The sequence below is a fragment of the Oncorhynchus nerka genome, linkage group LG13, assembly GCF_034236695.1.
Source record: "Oncorhynchus nerka isolate Pitt River linkage group LG13, Oner_Uvic_2.0, whole genome shotgun sequence".
Classification (NCBI taxonomy): domain Eukaryota; kingdom Metazoa; phylum Chordata; class Actinopteri; order Salmoniformes; family Salmonidae; genus Oncorhynchus; species Oncorhynchus nerka.
The window spans coordinates 76,199,906-76,219,000 of NC_088408.1; the positions used below are offsets into that span (position 1 = coordinate 76,199,906).

At 41.3% G+C, this 19,095-nt stretch overlaps 1 protein-coding gene across 9 annotated transcripts; it reads right to left on the reverse strand.

Moving 5' to 3' along the window:
- Positions 1 to 676: 676 nt before the first annotated feature.
- LOC115140163 (uncharacterized) lies at positions 677 to 19,051 on the reverse strand. Of its 9 annotated transcripts, none has more exons than XM_065026709.1 (13): positions 18,611 to 19,051; positions 7,262 to 7,316; positions 5,484 to 6,178; positions 5,203 to 5,268; positions 4,861 to 5,100; positions 4,713 to 4,766; positions 4,572 to 4,604; positions 2,721 to 2,753; positions 2,600 to 2,638; positions 1,787 to 1,823; positions 1,612 to 1,641; positions 1,467 to 1,532; positions 677 to 1,083 (listed from the first exon to the last, which is right to left on the reverse strand). In XM_065026709.1, the coding sequence occupies exons 2-13, from the start codon at positions 7,303 to 7,305 to the stop codon at positions 1,017 to 1,019; spliced, it is 1,404 nt and encodes a 467-aa protein (XP_064882781.1). In that variant the 5' UTR covers positions 7,306 to 7,316; positions 18,611 to 19,051; the 3' UTR covers positions 677 to 1,016. The 9 variants fall into 9 exon arrangements, 8 of the variants coding, with proteins under 8 accessions (XP_064882781.1, XP_029534188.1, XP_029534187.1 ...); XM_029678328.2 differs by lacking the exon at positions 18,611 to 19,051 and adding an exon at positions 18,341 to 18,581; XM_029678327.2 differs by lacking the exon at positions 18,611 to 19,051 and adding an exon at positions 17,955 to 18,314.
- Positions 19,052 to 19,095: the final 44 nt, after the last annotated feature.

Consider the following 19,095-nt stretch of genomic DNA (forward strand, 5'->3'; position numbering starts at 1 on the left):
GTTTGCATGATAGCACACAGGCTATGCACAAGCATTGTCAACATCTGAACCAGTCTAGAGTGATTTGTTCTTGCCATCATGCTTGTTAAACTATTTTCAGAGTAGTGTCCCAGCCACTGAGTCAGACAGTCAGTGACTAAATAATTATGCAGTCAAGAAAATATGCACCCCCCCAATAACCTGTTGATTGGTGTTGTACCAAGGTCAGAGAACCTATCCCCACACCTCACCGACAAGACCTTCCCCCTGTACTGCTGTTGGGACACGCTCTTGAACGCTGCACCAGGGTGTCATTCCACTTCAAACGCCAATGTGAATAGTACATTAAGGTTTCTCCTCCTAAAGCACAGTCAACGAAGAACAGCTGGTAGGGTTTTATGAATGTTAAACACATAGTGTGTTATGAGGTTTTATTATTGACAGGTTACAAGGGGATTTCCTCAAACTTACCCAAAAGATTACATAATGATAAAAAAAAATGTATAAGGCCATGTGTCTACAGCTATTCAAGTGAAGTATCAACATAAAACTTTCAAAATCTGCTAGCGAGGATAAAGAAATGCATGTGAAAACCAAATCAGAGTTCACTCAAAATCTTGAAGGCTACAATTAAAAGTAGAATAATTCATATATAATTGCTGCAGTTAACACATGGGTTGATTGAATGACAGCCTAATTGTTCATCATTTTTTCATTTATTTGAACAAATATGGACAGGTAAGCCATAGGATGGAAAAAAACAAAAAATGTGAAGCCCCAAAGCAGTTCCCTTAACAATTTGCATTCCATTTTCACTGATCAATAAAATCAGGGTCTTATGCCATCTATGTTCCACACTGAAATATGTTGAAAACACAAGAGTTACACAAACACGCACCATCTGTTGAAATGAAAATGTAAGATGTGCCACATTTTGAACATGAACATAAAAAAAACACTTCATAGACGAGCCAGGTCAATCAGTACCATAGTCTCTATGCTAACCATGCTGCCGGAGACAGCTCCACGGGCCCTCATTACTGCCGATGGCTCAGGGGGCCCCCATTGTCAAGCATGTTCACAGCCACCTCTTCATTATTGTCTCTAAAGGAACAAGATACATGTCATTGACATGGCAAATTAATGTTGAGTAGCAAAATACAATATCATATCTATTACCTGGGGTGTGTTCAGTTCACTTCAACTTTTGCTATGTTGAGTGATGGTGCATACTGAACAGCACGTTTCTCCAAAACAATGTGCAATCTTCAACAACCTTTGCTCCCGTTGAGTGGGTGTGGTGTATGTGGCCTGACCAATATGGGTGTGACCATTTGAAATATCAAAACTCGCGCAGCACACCATACGGTAATAGCCGTCTGGGTCATCATAATCACTACGTTTTTCAATTGGTCGTTAAGTACATTGTAGTTTCCATTGAATTCAGCCTTGCACACCGTTCGGTAAAATATTGTTCTCTACTATACCTATTGGCAGGACCTCCATTCTGCTTGATACCGTTGTTCAGAGCACTCATCTCAGTCTCTTCATCTCTGCAGCAAAACATGCAGCAGTAATCACTCAATATATCTTACATCTGATTATGATTAAAACCATGAATATTATACATACTGGTTTCTACTGGCACCCTGCTGCTTTTGTCTGTAGGGAGACAGATGCAGTGTTTTAACTTGTAACAGAGAGAATACAATATTATTCTAAAAGTCAGTGAATATTTTATGAAAGTTCTAGTATGAATATCTGTGTGTGTCTAAGCGCGACTAAGAACAAATTTAACAGAACATACCTGATCAAATAGACTGCAACAACGACACCAATAAAGCCTGACAGAGAAAAGTGCCAATTAATCAAAAACATTACTTTCAAAGAGTAATGCAAGCTCTAATGGTGCTAAACTGCACCTAGAACTATAGATGAAGCAATAATTTCAACATGGAACTGAGTAAGTATCAGGTGAATATAATGTGGAAGATATTCTAAAGAAATTAATATCTCACCTCGTAACAGGCAATCAAGACCGGGAAATAAACAGAAGAAGAATACAGGAGACCATGGCAAGAGCAGCAGCAGATACAGCAGCATCAAAGCTTAGCCCTCAAGCAATCATTGATATTAGTTATGCCTGCAAGACCCGCTTCACAAAATATACAAATTCATGTTTATAAGACATATTCTGTAGAAGTACTTTAGCAATACAAGTAAAGGATTAACTAAAGCCATACCAGCGGCGACAGGAAAAGCAGTAGCAGAGCCATCTAATATTAATAATAATGCATTTAATGTGCATAGTGCTTTTCATTAGAGTCCTTCTCAAGGCTCTACTTAAGCAAAGAAAAATGCAAATGGGCTAGATGCACAAAAAAACAACTGTTTTCAGATTAGGATTAGACCTATGAGAAAAGGTCTGTAGAAGTGGGTTTTAAAGGCCCATTTTAAACGCTTGGATTGGTGGAGCAGCGCTCAGAGGGTAAGGGAGAGCATTCCATTGGCAAGAAACAAGGGAGCAAAAGGCTTGTTCCCACCCCCTCCCCCAAAAAGCACATTTAAGATATAGTACAGGATAGGATTGATAGGAGGGGCCCTTTTCGATGAAATTTACCAATAACTAAAATGACAATGACTCCGACAAACAATGAACCTATGGGAACAGAAAATCACAAACTGTTTAATTGCACAAACATGGCAGTTTTACAAAGGTCATTCTGTCTATTGGATCTTACCATTTTCAGGTGGTGGTGAGGTAGTCATATCAGCTGTTGAATCAAATCAAACTTTATTTGTCACATGCACCGAATACAACAAGTGTAGACCTTACCGTGAAATGTTTACTTACAAGTCCTTAAACAGTGCAGTTCAAGAAGAGTTAAGAAAATATTTACCAAATAAACGAAAGTAAAAAATAATAATAACATAACAATAAATAGGCTATATACAGGGGGTACCGGTACCGAGTCAGTGTGCGTGGGTACATGTTAGAGGTAATTTGTACATGTAGGTAGGGGTGAAGTGACTATGCATAGGTATAGGTCCTGGATTGCGGGAAGCTTGGCTCCAGTGATGTACTGGGCCGTACGCACCACCCTCTGTAGCGCCTTATGGTCAGATGCCGAGCAGTTGCCATACCAGGTGGTGATGCAACCAGAGCTCTCGATGATGCAGCTGTTGAACTTTCTGAGGATGTGGGGACCCATGCCAAATCTTTTCAGTCTCCTGAGGGGGGAAAGGTATTGTCGTGCCCTCTTCATGACTGTCTTGGTGTGTTTGGACACAGAAACGCATACAAAGCTCTCCCCCGCCCTAAATGGAGGGCGGGGGAGAGCTTTGTATGCGTTTCTGTGTGTGGAGTAAAGGTGGTCTAGAGTTTTTTTCCCCCTCTGGTTGCACATGTGACATGCTCGTAAAAATTTGGTAAAACGGATTTAAGTTTGCCTGCATTAAAGTCCCAGGCCACTAGGAGCGCCGCTTCTAGGTGAGCATTTTCTTTGTTGCTTATGGCCTTATAGAGTTGGTTGGGTGAGCTCTTAGTGCCAGCATCGGTCTGTGGTGGTATGTAGACGGCTACGAATAATATAGATGAGAACTCTCTTGGTAGATAGTGTGGTCTACAGCTTATGATAAGGTACTCTACCTCATCCCTTGTTTTATATTAGACATCGTGCACCAGCTGTTATTGATAAAAAGACACAACTCCACCCCCTTCTCGGTTCTGCCGGTGCATTGAAAATCCCTCCAGCTCTATATTGTCCGCGTAGTCATTCAGCCACGACTCGATATTACAGTTCTTAATGTTCCGTTGGTAGGATAATCGTAGGTCATCCATTTTATTTTCCAATGATTGCATGTTAGCAAGTAGAATTGATGGCAATGGGAGTTTACTCGCTCGCCTATGGATTCGCAAAAGGCAGCCTGATCTGCGTCCTCTTTTCCTCCATCTTTTTTCACACAAATTACGTGTATCTGGACCTGTATATCTTTCTCGTCTGACTCGTTAAAGGAAAAAGCTTCTTCCAGTCCGTGAAGAGTAATCCCAGTTCTGATGTCCAGAAGTTATTCTCTTTTATAAGAGACGGAAGCAGCAGCATTATGTACAAAATAAGCTACAAACAACGCAGAAAACTAACTAAATAGCACAATTGATTACGGACATGTAAAACGTCAGCCATTCTCTTCGACGACATTTTATCGCCATTTTATCCCTGAAGACAGGAGGTCGAGGTTAACTAAGCTTTACTTAAGCAACAAGACACAGGGGGGGTTGGGGGGGGGGGGGGATATGGCCAATATACCCCGCCTAAGGCCTGTTCTTATGCACAACGCAACATGGAGTGCCTGGATACAGACCTTAGTCGTGACATATTGGCCATATACCACAAACTCCTGAGGTGCCTTATGGCTACTATAAACTGGTTACCAATGTAATTAGATCAGTAAAAATACATGTTCTGTCATATCCGTGGAATACGGTCTGATATACCACAGCTGTCAGCCAATCGGCATTCAGGGCTCGAACTACCTAGTTAATAATTCAGAATAATATACAGTTAAAACCTAACCCTTCTGTTATAGCTCACCATTGAGAGTTGGTGCTGACAAAGTGGTGTCACCTATGTAAAGAACAAGAGAAACAATTAAATAAGATTCACAAAAACTAAACGAAACATGTTTTTGTCTGTGTTGCATAAACAAACAGACCCTATGGACAGAGAGCTTGCCTCGAACAGTGTCCAACCTTGAGTTTTGAGCAGCTTCCAACAATGGTGGACACTCTGAAACATAATTCCAGAACTGTTAAACTTTTTTTTTTTTTAAACAAGGCTCACCATAGACATAGTAGAATGTGTTTTCAGTTGAAGTCAATACCTGTCTTTTCAGAGGGCACATGGTCATGATATTGTTCCATATCACACTTCTTGCCCTCTTCAATCATAAGCACAAATGTCCGACCATTATGCTGGCAAACAGTCTTGGACTTTTGGGAAATGCTTGTGCAGAGTGGGATCGGTAAACCCTTCAACAGTTCATCCTCCCCACACCATATCTTAGTCACATCAGCAGCACATCCAGGACTCTTGCAGGCGATGCATGACAAACTCTGGTGATCTACAATGGCACACAGAAAGACAATGCACTTGGCATAAGAAATACCTGTTCTGTTAAATGTACAGAAAAAAAAGTATGGCAAAATGTTTGATCCATCCTCACCGTTGCTTGTAAAGACACCCCCAGTGCCAGATGCCACCCCGAGCATGACTATACAAAATAAACTATCTACAGAGAAACAAAATATTAGAGGCATATCTATAGCATATGGATCACATCAGGGTTGGAGTCAATTCCATTTCAATTCAGAATGTAAACTGAAATTTCAATTTTCCTTAATGCTTCTCCAAGAGAAAATGTGGAATCGGAATTTCAGTGTACTACCTGAATTCAAATGGACTTGACCCTGAAAATGGATCCCATGTACATATCTTACAACTTACTTGGGGACCAGCATAACATTGTTGGTGAGAATGCCTGCAGCCATAGGAAGACTGACAGTAGCAATGAGAGAACAGTCTCTACAAAGGAAGCACTGGAATTTGCCTCTTTGTCACGTTGAGGTTTGGCTGATCGTCTGCGTTTCCTTATATTCTTCCTCTTGGGAGCCACCTTGTGTTCTTTCTCTAGGACTAGTTTTCCCTCTGTATCTTTCTCTTCAATCTCTCTCTTCACAGCCCTCTCAGCAACCAACTCCTCCCCTGACTCATAACTGTTTGTCCCCTTTCCCTCTTTCATTTCAGCTCTCATCCCATCTTCAAACTCCCCCTCAGCAGCCATCTCAGTCACCTCTACTCCAACTGGGACAAAGCATTCTCCCTCTCTCCACTCTGCACTGACTATGTCACTCACACACTCTGAGAAAGCATCTCTCCTTTCCTCCTTATCACGGTCACCTGAGTTACAACTCAGCTCTTTAACAATCCCACTTGTATCCTCATCACCAGTGAATACCCTCTCTACACTTCCCCCACCTTTGCCTCCCTCAGCCAAGTTCAGGTTTATCGCTCCAGATTCATGAATATTCTCCAGGATAGCTGTTGGTGGAGCTGGCAACACCTCTCTACTGCTAGAGATGGAGGTACCAGATTCCAGTGCTGAGCTTGTTTCTGGTGGAAGGTTTGTGTCCTGTGCAGGGCTTGAAAGACACAGTAAAGAAACCATTACAATTCATATATATTTGAATCCTAATTTGGTTTGAGACATGCAGCGAGTAAATGCATGCACTCAGAATGTAGATATAATGGAGCAAGTAAAATAGCCTAGATCAGATTTGTGAACACTATACTGTACTGTTTTGCAGTATCAGGACATTATCATCTCAGCACATGACAACACATTCTTCAAAATATAGTAAAGACAAGCAAAAATTACTGTACAAAATCATTCAAATACTGAGCTACATTGTGTGCAAAAATACAAAATATTATTTTATACTAATACAATTTCTCAGAGAACAAGATTTATTTTAACAAGTAATACAAATTCTCAAAACTTAGATCAAAACATCAAAGATCCACCCAGCAGTGGTGGGTTTGGCATTGAAATAAGAATCCATGAGAAGAAAATAACCCCATACCTACTGTAAAATAAGGTGGTGGATCTTTGATGTTATGGAGCCATTTTACTTCCATTGGTCCTGGGGCCATTAAGGTCAACGGCATCATGAACTTTACCCAGTACAAAGACATTTTTGCCAAAAACCTGGTTGCCTCTGCTAAGAGGCTGAAACTTGGCCACGATTGCATCTTCCAGCAAGACAATAACCCCAAGCACACATCAATATCCACAAAGAAGTGGTTAATTGGCCACAAACGCAACACTTTTCAATGGCCATCTCAGTCTCCGGACATGAAAACCTGTGGTTTGAATTGAAGAGGGCAGTTCATAAGCGCTGACTATTGATATGAAGGATCTGAAAGAATTCTGTATTAGAGGAATGGTCTGAGATCCCTCCCAAAGTCTTTAACGGATAAAACACTTTACAAAAAGGCTCAGTGAGGTATTGAAAACAGTGGTGTCAATCATTTTGACCCCTACCTTTGAGAAAAAAAATATTTACTTAATATATATTTTTTAATTGCTTTCTCTGAGCAATTGTATTAATATAAAATACAATTATTTTAAACAAAATGTAGCATACAATATAGCTCAGTATTTGAATGATTTTACAGTCCTTTTTGCTCATCTTTATCGAGTGTCACTGTATATGAAGGCTTACCAGTTTTTTCTGCATTCCGTTTCTTCATAGACCGCCACCGCCATAGCTGACCCACCTACTTGAGATAATACAAATAGACCTCAAATTCCATTCATGATCCTTCTCTCCAGCCATTAGCAAAAACATAAAATGTACATGTTTGTCAAATATTCAACTTTTTTAAATAGAAAAAGACCCTACACATTTACAACAGCTGTCATTAACAAGTCATACTATTTAGACTATAAATGTCCATTGGAATGTGACTTGAAAAATAGTGTTAGGATACTCAGAAAATAATATCAAAGTTTGGTGTTTCAAATATTTTGATGCCATAACTTCCCTTACTGAATCACTGGCATTGCAGTGCAATCTGCTGAGAGCTGAGATCCTGCAATTATACTACTTCTGGTTACATCTAGGCCTGGGGAGAATCTCAATTGGATTACCTCGATTCCTCGCCTCTTTTTGAAAAATGTCAAAAGTACTCAAGGAGAGGAGGCGAGGAGAGGAGATGAAACGTGGAAACAAATGCACTTGAATTAAATGGGTGGAATCCCAAAACACATATGTAAAGTGGTAAAAAATCTATTTAACTAGTTGTGCAAGACATTTTATAGATAAAAGGACAAGTAGCGGTATCATTTTTAAATGTGTGCATGTTTTCTATGCTGAGAAAACAGCTGATTCAAAGGTGGTGTGGCAGATTTCAAAACTCTTCAGCAGTAGGGTCGGCCTACACCCGAGTATCCTCCACCAGAGGAGGCAATCAAATAGTAGAGAAAACTCCCCTGTTCACCTATTGGGCCATCAAAGTTCTCACCATCATTGCAAAGCCCTAGTTATTTTTTTCTGAAGATGATTTACTTCATGTGATCAGCGATTCATTTATGCAGGTCCCTCATTTTAAGGTCAACCCTGTTATGTGAACTGAACAATTGATTTAATATGGTGAAACTTTTCCTATTTAAATATATATTTTTTAAGAAACATTGAACATCTAATTAGAGGTCAACCGATTATGATTTTTCAACGCCGATACCGATTATTGGAGGACCAAAAAGGGCGATACAGATTAAATCGGCCGATTCTTGTTTATAATAATGACAATAACAACAATACTGAATGAACACTTATTTTAACATAATACATCAATAAAAATCCATTTATCCTCAAATAAATAATGAAACATGTTCAATTTGGTTTAAATAAATGCAAAAACAAGTGTTGGAGAAGAAAGTAAAAGTGCAATATGTGCCATGTAAGAAAGCTAACGTTTAAGTTCCTTGCTCAGAACATGAGAACATATGAAAGCTGGTGGTTCCTTTTAAGTTGTAGTTATTATAGGATTCTCTCTCTATACCATTTGTATTTCATATACCTTTGACTATTGGATGTTTATATGGATGTTGGATGATATTGGATGGTTATAGGCACTTTAGTATTGCCAGTGTAACGGTATAGGTTCCGTCCCCCTCCTCGCCCCTACCTGGGCTTGAACCAGGAACACATCATCAACAGCCACCCTCGAAGCATCGTTATCCATCGCTCCACAAAAGCCGAGGCCCTTGCAGAGTAAGGGGAACAACTACTTCAAGGTCTCAGAGCGAGTGACGTCACCGATTGAAACGCTATCAGCGCGCACCCCGCTAACTAGCTAGCCATTTCACATCGGTTACATCAGCCTAATCTCGGGAGTTGATAGGCTTGAAGTCATAAACAGCTCAATGCTTGAAGCACAGCGAAGAGCTGCTGGCAAACGCACAAAAGTGCTGTTTGAATGAATGCGTAAGAGCCTGCTGGTGCCTACCATCGCTCAATGAGACTGCTCTATCAAATCATAGACTTTATTATAACACACAGAAGTACGAGCCTTAGGTCATTAATACGGTCAAATCCAGAAATTATAATTTAGAAAACAAAACGTTTATTCTTTCAGTGAAATACGGAACCGTTCCGTATTTTATTTAACGGTGGCATCCATAAGTCTAAATATTCCTGTTCCATTGCATAACCTTCAATGTTATGTCATAATTACGTAAAATTCTGGCAAAGTAGTTCGCAACGAGCCAGGTGGCCCAAACGGTTGCATTTTCCCTGACTCTGCGTGCAACGAACACAAGAGAATTGACAATTACCCTAGTTTAATGTTGCCTGCTAACCTGGATTTCTTTTAACTGAATATGCAGGTTAAAAAAAAAAACTTCTGTGTATTGATTTTAAGAAAGGCATCGATGTTTATGGTTAGGTACATTCATGCAACGGTTGCGCTTTTTTCGCAAATGCGCTTTTGTTAAATCATCCCCGTTTGGCGAAGTTGGCTGTCTTTGTTATGAAGAAATAGTCTTCACACAGCCAGGCGGCCCAAACTGCTGCATATAACCTGACTCTGTTGCACAGAACGCAAGAGAAGTGACACAATTTCCCTAGTTAAAAGAAATTAATGTTAGCAGGCAATATTAACTAAATATGCAGGTTTAAAAATATATACTTCTGTATTGATTTTAAGAAAGGCGTTGATGTTTATGGTTAGGTACACATTGGTGCAACGGCAGTACTTTTTTCGCAAATGCGCTCGTTAAATCACCCGTTTGGCAAAATAGGCTATGATTCAATGATAAATTAACAGGCACGATTATATGCAACGCAGGATGGGCTAGATAAACTAGTAATATCAACCATGTGTAGTTGATCACTAGTTATGTTAAGATTGTTTTTTTATAAGATACATTTAATGCTAGCTAGCACCTTCCCTTGGCTCCTTGCTGCACTCGCATAACAGGTAGTCAGCCTGCCAGGTGAACGGATGATCTCTGCATGTGTGGTTTCCACCATGAAACATGGAGGTGTGATGGTGTGGAGGTGCTTTGCTGGTGACACTGTCTGATTTATTTAGAATTCAAGGCACACTTAACCAGCACAGCTACCACAGCATTCTGCAGCACTACGCCATCCCATCTGGTTTGCGCTTAGTGTGAATGTCATTTGTTTTTCAACAGGACAATGACCCAACACACCCCCAGGCTGTGTAAGGGCTATTTGAACAAGGAGAGTGATGGTGCTACATCAGGTGACCTGGCCTCCACAAATCACCCAACCTCAACCCAATTGAGATGGTTTTGGATGAGTTGGACCAGAGTGAAGGAAAAGCAGCCAACAAGTGCTCAGCATATGTGGGAACTCCTTCAAGACTGTTGGAAAAACATTCCTCATGAAGCTGGTTGAGAGAATGCAAGAGTGTGCAAAGCTGTCAAGGCAAAGGGTGGCTACATTGAAGAATCTCTCAAATATATTAGGATTTGTTTAACACTTTTTTGGTTACTACATGTCTACATATGTAATAATTTTTCTTCACCATTATTCTACAATGTAGAAAATAGTAAAAATAAAGAAACCCTAACCTTGAATGAGTAGATGTGTCCAAACTTTTGACTGGTACTGTATATCTCCACATATCCCAAAAACAAATTATTCATTCTTTAAGCTCATGGAGGTAAGCAATCCCTTTGAGGATTTCCAATCACCTCCAAAATACATTTGGCATCCACAAATGTATCTAAAAGTAAACAGATTTCTTGCTCAAAATCTTGAAATAGGTCTTTGTGTCTCACCCTGATCAGTTTCACCGGTCTTTGTGATTGTCTCCACCCCCTCCAGGTGTCGCTTATTTCCCCCAGTGTATTTATCCCTGTGTTTCCTGTCTCTCTGTGCCAGTTCGTTGATATACACCACTAGTGGTGTTGTCTGATCTAACCAGGACATGCTTCCCCTTCAAGTAGGGCAGGAACTGTTGTAGTGCCAGTCAAACCACCCTGAGCTCCAGCACATGATGCGCTTTCCACTCCATAGGGGGCTCCTGCCACCGCTCGCTGCCATGCTTCTCAACACTGGTCCCCAACCTGCTAGTGATGCATCAGTGCACACATGCTCCCTGCGGTGGACTCTTTTCAGTATCACTCCCTCAAACAGGAAGGCGTGAGAGTGCCATTTCAGAGTCCTCACACATGCATTAGTCACCGGTAGCTGACGATGTCTGTGTCGTCTCTGGTGTAGATGGTGAGATTTGAACCATAGCTGGAGTGGCCTGAGGTGAGGAAGGCCAAGTGGAATCCACAGAGAAGCCAACGTGAGTATGCCGAGTAGCTTCTGGCACTCTAATACGGACACGGCTCATCAAAGCAGGAAACGGTCTAGGTAGGTCTGTATCTTCTCCAATCTCACCTGAGGGAGACGTGCTCTCAGAAAATGTGAATAAATCAACATCCCCAGGAAGACCACCATCTATGAGGGAGTCAGGTTGTTCTTCCCCCTGTTTAGGGTGAGGCACAGGTCTTGAATGTCATTCACAATTATCCTTGGGTCTGCTGTAGCTTGCTCTCTTGATTGAGCACACACCAGCCAGTCATCCAGGTAGGTCAGCACTAGAATACCCTGGGACGTGATAGGCGCTAGGACTACGTCCATGTATCTGAATGTACGTGGCGCCAGTGAGAAGCCGAACGGGAGGACTTCGAATTCGTAAGCCACAGAGGTACTTCCAGTGATCTCGATGAACAGGAACGTGGAAATACGCATTCTTCAGGTCGAGCTCGAGACTGCCTGCAACACCTGCGCTGGTGAGAGCATCTTGAACTTGAGCTCCTTTAAACATTTGTTGAGGTCAGGATCATCTGAAAGTTGGAACTATGAAATACGTTGAGTAGAACCCACTTCACCATTCTAGTGGCTCTACCTTCCTGATTGGTCTTGCTCCTGAGCAAGGATGCATCTACAACCAGAGCGCCTCTTTCCTCACTCCATCTGCCACTCTAGGTGACGCAGATGCTCCTGTAGGTCGTTGGTATCAGAATTGGGAGTTTGTAACCCCCCAGAACTGTGCCCAGAACCCAGAGAGAATCCTTGCCTCTCCCAGTTTGCCGTTGGGGCCAGGAAAAGACGGCAGAGGCCAAACGCCAGAACCTCAGGAGTACTGCCAGGGCTCATGCGTTTTAGCAGTGTGCCGCTGCTTGTAAGGGTGGTCACGACTAGAGGTTGACTGATTAACCTCACTAGGGCAGGGGGCATTATTTTCACCTCCGGATGAAAAGCGTGCCCAAAGTAAACTGCCTGTTACTCAGGTCCAGAAGCTAGGATATGCATATAATTGGTAGATTTGGATAGAAAACACTAAAGTTTCTAAAGCTGTTAAAATAATGTCTGTGGGTACAACATAACTGATATGGCAGGCAGAAACCTGAGAAGAATCCATCCAGGAAGTGGGATTTTATTTATGTTTGTAGTTTTTCATTGACTGCCTATACAGTATCCCATGACTTAGGACTCAAATTGCACTTCCTATGGCTTCCACTAGATGTCAACAGTCTTTAGAAATTGTTTCAGGCTTGTATTCTGAAAAATGAGGGAGTAAGACCACTGAGTAAGTGGATAGTGGAAAGTCCCCAGACCCGTTTTCTGAGCGCGACCGAGAGCGCATCTTTCTTGTATATTGACAAAGCTATTGTCCGGTTGAAATATTATCGATTATTATGACTAAAAACAACATGAGGACTGATTATAAACATCGTTTGACATGTTTCTACGAACTTTACGGATACTATTTGGATTTTTCGTCTGCCTGTTGTGACTGCCTTTGAGCCATTGGATAACTGAACAAAACTCGCCAACATATAAAGAGGGACTTGATCGAACAAACAAACATTTATTGTAAAACTGGGAGTCTTGGGAGTGCAACCATATGAAGATCAAAAGGTAAGTGATTCATATTATCACTATTTCTGACTTTTGTAACTCCAATACTTGGCTGGTAACTGTTTGTAAATGTTGTGTGCTGGGCGCTGTCCTCAGATAATAACATGGTATGCTTTCGCTGTAAAGCCTTTTTGAAATCTGACACCGCGGTTGGATTATCAAGAAGTTCATCTTTAAGCCGATGTATAACACTTGTATGCTTTATGAATTTTTATTATGAGTATTTCTGTTTTTGAATTTGGTGCTCTGCAATTTCACCGGATGTTGGCCAGGTAGGAGGGTAGCGTCCCACATACCCATAAGAAGTTAACTTGAAATTGGCCATGCCGATTTTTCTTAAGAATTGGTCATTATTATGGCCGATTACATTGCACTTCACGAGGAGACTGCGTGGCAGGTCACGCGAGTGCAGCAAGGAGCCATTGTAAGTTGCTAACTAGCATTAAACTTATCTTATAACAAACAATCAACCTTAACATAATCACTAGTTAACTACACATAGTTGATGATATTACTAGTTTAACTAGCCTGTCCTGCGTTGCATATAATTAATGTGGTGGCTGTTAATTTATCATCGAATCACAGCCTACTTCGCCAAAACGGGTGATGATTTAACAAGCGCATTCGCAAAAAAAAGCACTGTCGGTGCACCAATGTACACAACCATGAACATCAAATGGCTTCCTTAAAATCAATACACAAGTATATATTTTTAAACCTGCATATTTAGTTAAGAAATTCATGTTAGCAGGCAATATTAACTAGGGAAATTGTGTCACTTCTCGTGTTCTGTGCAAGCATAGTCAGGATGTATGCAGGAGTTTGGGCCGCCTGGCTCGTTGCGAACGGTTTCTTCTTAACAACGACCTTAATTAATTTGCCAGAATTGAACATAATTATGACAATACATTGAAGGTTGTGCAATGTAACAGCAATATTTAGACTTAGGGATGCCACCCACTCAATATAATACGTAACGGTTCCGTATTTCACTGAAAGAATAAACGTTTTGTTTTCGAAATGATAGTTTCCGGATTTGACCATATTAATGACCTAAGGCTCGTATTTCTGTGTGTTTATTATAATTAAGTCTATTTCATATTTGATAGAGCAGTCTGACTGAGCGGTGGTAGGCAGCAACAGGTTCGTAGGTATTCATTCAAACAGCACTTTTTTTCTGCATTTGCCAGCAGCTCTTCGCAATGCTTGAAGCACAGCGCTGTTTATAACTTCAAGCCTATCAACTCCCGAGATTAGGCTGGCAACACTATAGTGCAACCACCATGTCATCCATCACCGGATTGTGGTCTAGCCCCAAGGACTCTGCATCCATTAGCAGAGTCCACGGCCTGGTCTGGTTGTCACAACGGAAAGCCCCCTTCCATCTTGCGCCAGTATTTGCGGAGAGCCAAAGCGAACTTGGGGCAGATGGGGATAAGGAGCTGCTCAGATGGTGCTTCTTCCAGCTTGATATCAAGGGCGGTAACACCCTCGCTAAAAGCTCCAGTGTTGCTTACGTCACCGCCTGGGGTGCCTCTGTAGAGGCGCTACCATCTACAGATGGCGCTGTGGACTGGGTCGATCCCTGATGTGCTCGGAACACTGAAGCACTGTCACCCAACTCGCCTCCAGAGTGGAGAGAGAGGGCCTCGTTGCCGTCATCATCCCCCGTAAAGCATCCCCTTCCTCCCGCAGGCTTTCCGCCTGATGTTTGAGGCGGATCAACTCCTTAGCAGGACTAAGTTTGGAGGGTGGTTCCCAAAGCGGCCGTAGGGGTGCTGCCGCGATGACGCATCAACCCAGAGGGGGGTATACGGTCATCAGATGGGAGGACTGTACTGTGGCCCTCATCCCCTTCAGGCGTGCTAAGCGCATGTTTTCCAAAGGCGGCGCAGGCCAAACAACTATTAGGTTCTCTAACCACTCTCCGTGCGTGATCTAACCCAAGACAGGTCATGTAGGCAGAGTGTGCTCTAAGTTATTGAATACACTCTAACATAGAATGCTCTCTGGAATGAGCTGAGAAAAGGTAGTGGCGGCAGCTATTTAAGGGGGTCAGCTGCAGCACTACCCAGAACACGGGACTAATCTGATATTCTTACTTGGAATGTATCCCGCTGAGCGAAAGGATACCACTTTTTTTTTTTTAAATGTTACCTGACAGGCAAGTCAGTTGAGATCAAATTCTTATTTTCAATGACGGCCTAGGAACAGTGGGTTAACTGCCTGTTCAGGGGCAGAACGACAGATTAGTACCGTGTCAGCTCGGGGGTTTGAACTTGCAACCTTCCGGTTCCTAGTCCAACTCTCTAACCACTATGCTACCCTGCCGCCCCAATATAGTGCTACATAACAGCACAGCAGACAATCACTCGTTGTTTCATGCCGTCTCTCTCGTTCCGGAAGCGCATAGAGTTTCATATTCAATCTCCTCTGATTTCCTCCCTTTCTTGGGAGCGGGGGTGTTGGACACATAGTCCGGCTGCTCCACCAGATCAGGGCAAGTTGCATCAGAACGTGCATAACAGTGAGTATTTTCTGTTAGCCTTCTTAGCAAGCTAGTGGAGTAGCTTAGATGTTAAAACATTCCACTTCATGAAGGGTATCGTCAAAAGGCTATTTTTTCTTGCACTTTTAATTCAGTGCAACATCAGATTACCAATTTGGCCAGGTTTGTTCACAAAAAAAAATTTGTTAAGCGGGAAAAATCAAAGTTCATCAGGCACTGTATACTACGACAACATGGAACAAAGAGACAGATATTTCACCAGATATATAAAATGTGAAGCATCCAGTTGGCATTTCCACTCACTAACACTGGGTAGTGAGAGGAAGTCCAGTGGCAGAAGATGTTGAGATGGATTTTAGCCAATGGTGGAAAAAGTACCCAATTGTCATACTTGAGCAAATATAAATAAATAGAAAATGACTAAAGTAAATGTGAAGGTCACTTAAGTAAAAGTGTAACAGATATGATTTTAAATATACACAAGTATCAAAAGTACAGTGGGGCAAAAAAAGTATTTAGTAAGCCACCAATTGTGCAAGTTCTCCCACTTAAAAAAATTAGGCCTGTAATTTTCATCATAGGTACACTTCAATTATTACAGACAAAATTAGAAGAAAATCCAGAAAATCACATTGTAGGATTTTTAATTAATTTATTTGCAAATTATGGTGGAAAATAAGTATTTGGTCACCTACAAACAAGCAAGATTTCTGGCTCTCACAGACCTGTAACTTCATCTTTAAGAGGCTCCTCTGTCCTCCACTCGTTACCTGTATTAATGGCACCTGTTTGAACTTGTTATCAGTATAAAAGACATGTCCACAACCTCAAACTCCACTATGGCCAAGACCAAAGAGCTGTCAAAGGACACCAGAAACAAAATTGTAGACCTGCACCAGGCTGGGAAGACTGAATCTGCAATAGGTAAGCAGCTTGGTTTGAAGAAATCAACTATAAAGCAATTATTAGGAAATGGAAGACATACAAGACCACTGATAATCTCCCTCGATCTGGGGCTCCACGCAAGATCTCACCCCGTGGGGTCAAAATGATAACAAGAACGATGAGCAAAAATCCCAGAACCACACGGGGGGACCTAGTGAATGACCTGCAGAGAGCTGGGACCAAAGTAACAAAGCCTACCATCAGCAAGGGCATTGAATATGAAACGTGGCTGGGTCTTTCAGCATGACAATGATCCCAAACACACCGCCCGGGCAACAAAGGAGTGGCTTCGTAAGAAGCATTACAAGGTCCTGGAGTGGCCTAGCCAGTCTCCAGATCTCAACCCCATAGAAAATCTTTGGAGAGAGTTGAAAGTCCGTGCTGCCCAGCAACAGCCCCAAAACATCACTGCTCTAGAGGAGATCTGCATGGAGGAATGGGCCAAAATACCAGCAACAGTGTGTGAAAACCTTGTGAAGAATTACAGAAAACGTTTGACCTCTGTCATTGCCAACAAAGGGTATATAACAAAGTATTGAGAAACTTTTGTTATTGACCAAATACTTATTTTCCACCATAATTTGCAAATAAATTCATTAAAAATCTTACAATGTGATTTTCTGGATTTTTCTCCTCATTTTGTCTGTCATAGTTTAAGTGACCTATGATAAAGATGAGGCATGTGATTTAAGTGGGTGAACTTGCACAATTGGTGGCTGACTAAATACTTTGCCCCACTGTATAAATCATTTTACATTCCTTATATTAAGCAAACCACATTGCACAATTATAGTTTTTTCTTTTTCTTTTTACAGATAGCCAGGGGCACACGCCAACAATTTACAAATGAAGACATCCTGCTTTTGCTTCGATCACACCGACCGTGTCGTTGCATTTTGGTATACCGGCATTACATTAATTTCCAATGAAACGCTGCGTTTGCCTTTCAGCATTGTGGATTGGATTTATCGAACGTATGCGTCAAACTGTATGAGTAGACGGCTTGACAGAAATGGTAGCAGAAATTGAATACATACAGATTATGCTGTGTACTATTTCGCACAAAAACACTGTCGGTGTATTCGAAACGTAATTTTCTCATCGATTAAAATGTATATCCACAGCTAGAATCTGTTACGAACAGATTCGTCTAAGTTTAGCAGACTTTACCCGTTGACAAAGTCTCAAAAATTGTGTTGTTTAGGAGTGCAAGGGTGCATTGAACAAATTGTCTGTCGACATTTATAAAATAGTACCGGCATTTCCTGATTCCAACAGCCCACTCGTAACTTTATGGATCAGGTAATTAATCCGCATGAAATGGTTGGATGGAAACATTTACTACCTTTTCTTCTAGCTGTTTTTTAGCGACAAGATAGTTAGTTGAATGGACACGGACTCTAGTAGGCAATTGTTGCCCTATAAGACAAACTTTCTAAACGTCGACAAAAAAATGCTTTATCACTGGACAAGTTAATGGAAACATTGTTACGGTTAACTATTTACACTTACCTTATTTCTAGTAATCACAAATAACGATGCAATACCCGCTGCAGGAAAAGTCAACTAGTACGTTCGTTTGAAGTGTAAGGTGGAGAAAATGCAGTGTTGCCAACTAATTTCGAATGTAACACGGAACCCAAACCGACTGCGCGCGTGCGCTATCGTGCATACATTTATTTTGCCCCCCACACCAAACGTCATCACAACACGCAGGTTAAAATATAAAAACAAACTCTGAACCAATTACATTAATTTGGGGACAGGTCGAAAAGCATTAAACATGTATGGCAATTTAGCTAGTTGGCTTGCTAGCTAACGTTAATTTGTCCTATTTAGTTAACTTGCTGTTGCTTGCTAATTTGTCCTGGGATATAAACATTAAGCTGTTATTTTACCTGAAATGCACAAGGACCTCTACTCCGACAATTAATCCACACATAAAACGGCCAACCGAATCGTTTCTAATCATCTCTCATCCTTCCAGGCTTTTTCATCGTTTAATTTATATGGTGATCGCATCTAGAGGCAGGTTGATTTGTTGCTAAATGACGTTGCGATGTCATTGCGATAACGTCATGAAAACTGCGTCATTACGTTGAATACGCATAAAAAATATTAATATTAAATATTAAAAAATATTATTTGACATTTGTTCAGGTACATACCCACTATTTTCTGTACAATTTTGATTGATGTTGTAAGTTCTGTTCAAGATCAAACATTCGTGACCAACTATATTCATTGGGTTTGGCTAGTCGAACCCGTACTACTGCTGCTGCCGTCAGCCAACAGTGATTTGCAATTTACTGTGCACAGCTGAGCGCCTGCTGCTGACGTCACTCACAACGCACTTTTGCAGCCAGGCCCGTGTTGTGACAGAGAATCTTTTTTTGTGTCATTTAGAGGGAAAATGCGTGCATTTTAGCGTTTGAGTCACTTTTCAAAAGTTGCTAAAAATTCCAAATACATTTTTAAAACTAGGTAAATTTGTTGTCAGGTGCTGTTTGAAAAAAATAGTTGCCAGGGTAGTCTGAAAAGTTGCTAAATCTAGCAACAAAATTGCTAAATTGGCATCACTGGGAGAAATACTGTAGGTACGTGCACTACGATACCAATATTTTAAAAAGGAGGGGTTTGAGTGTCTGGTATC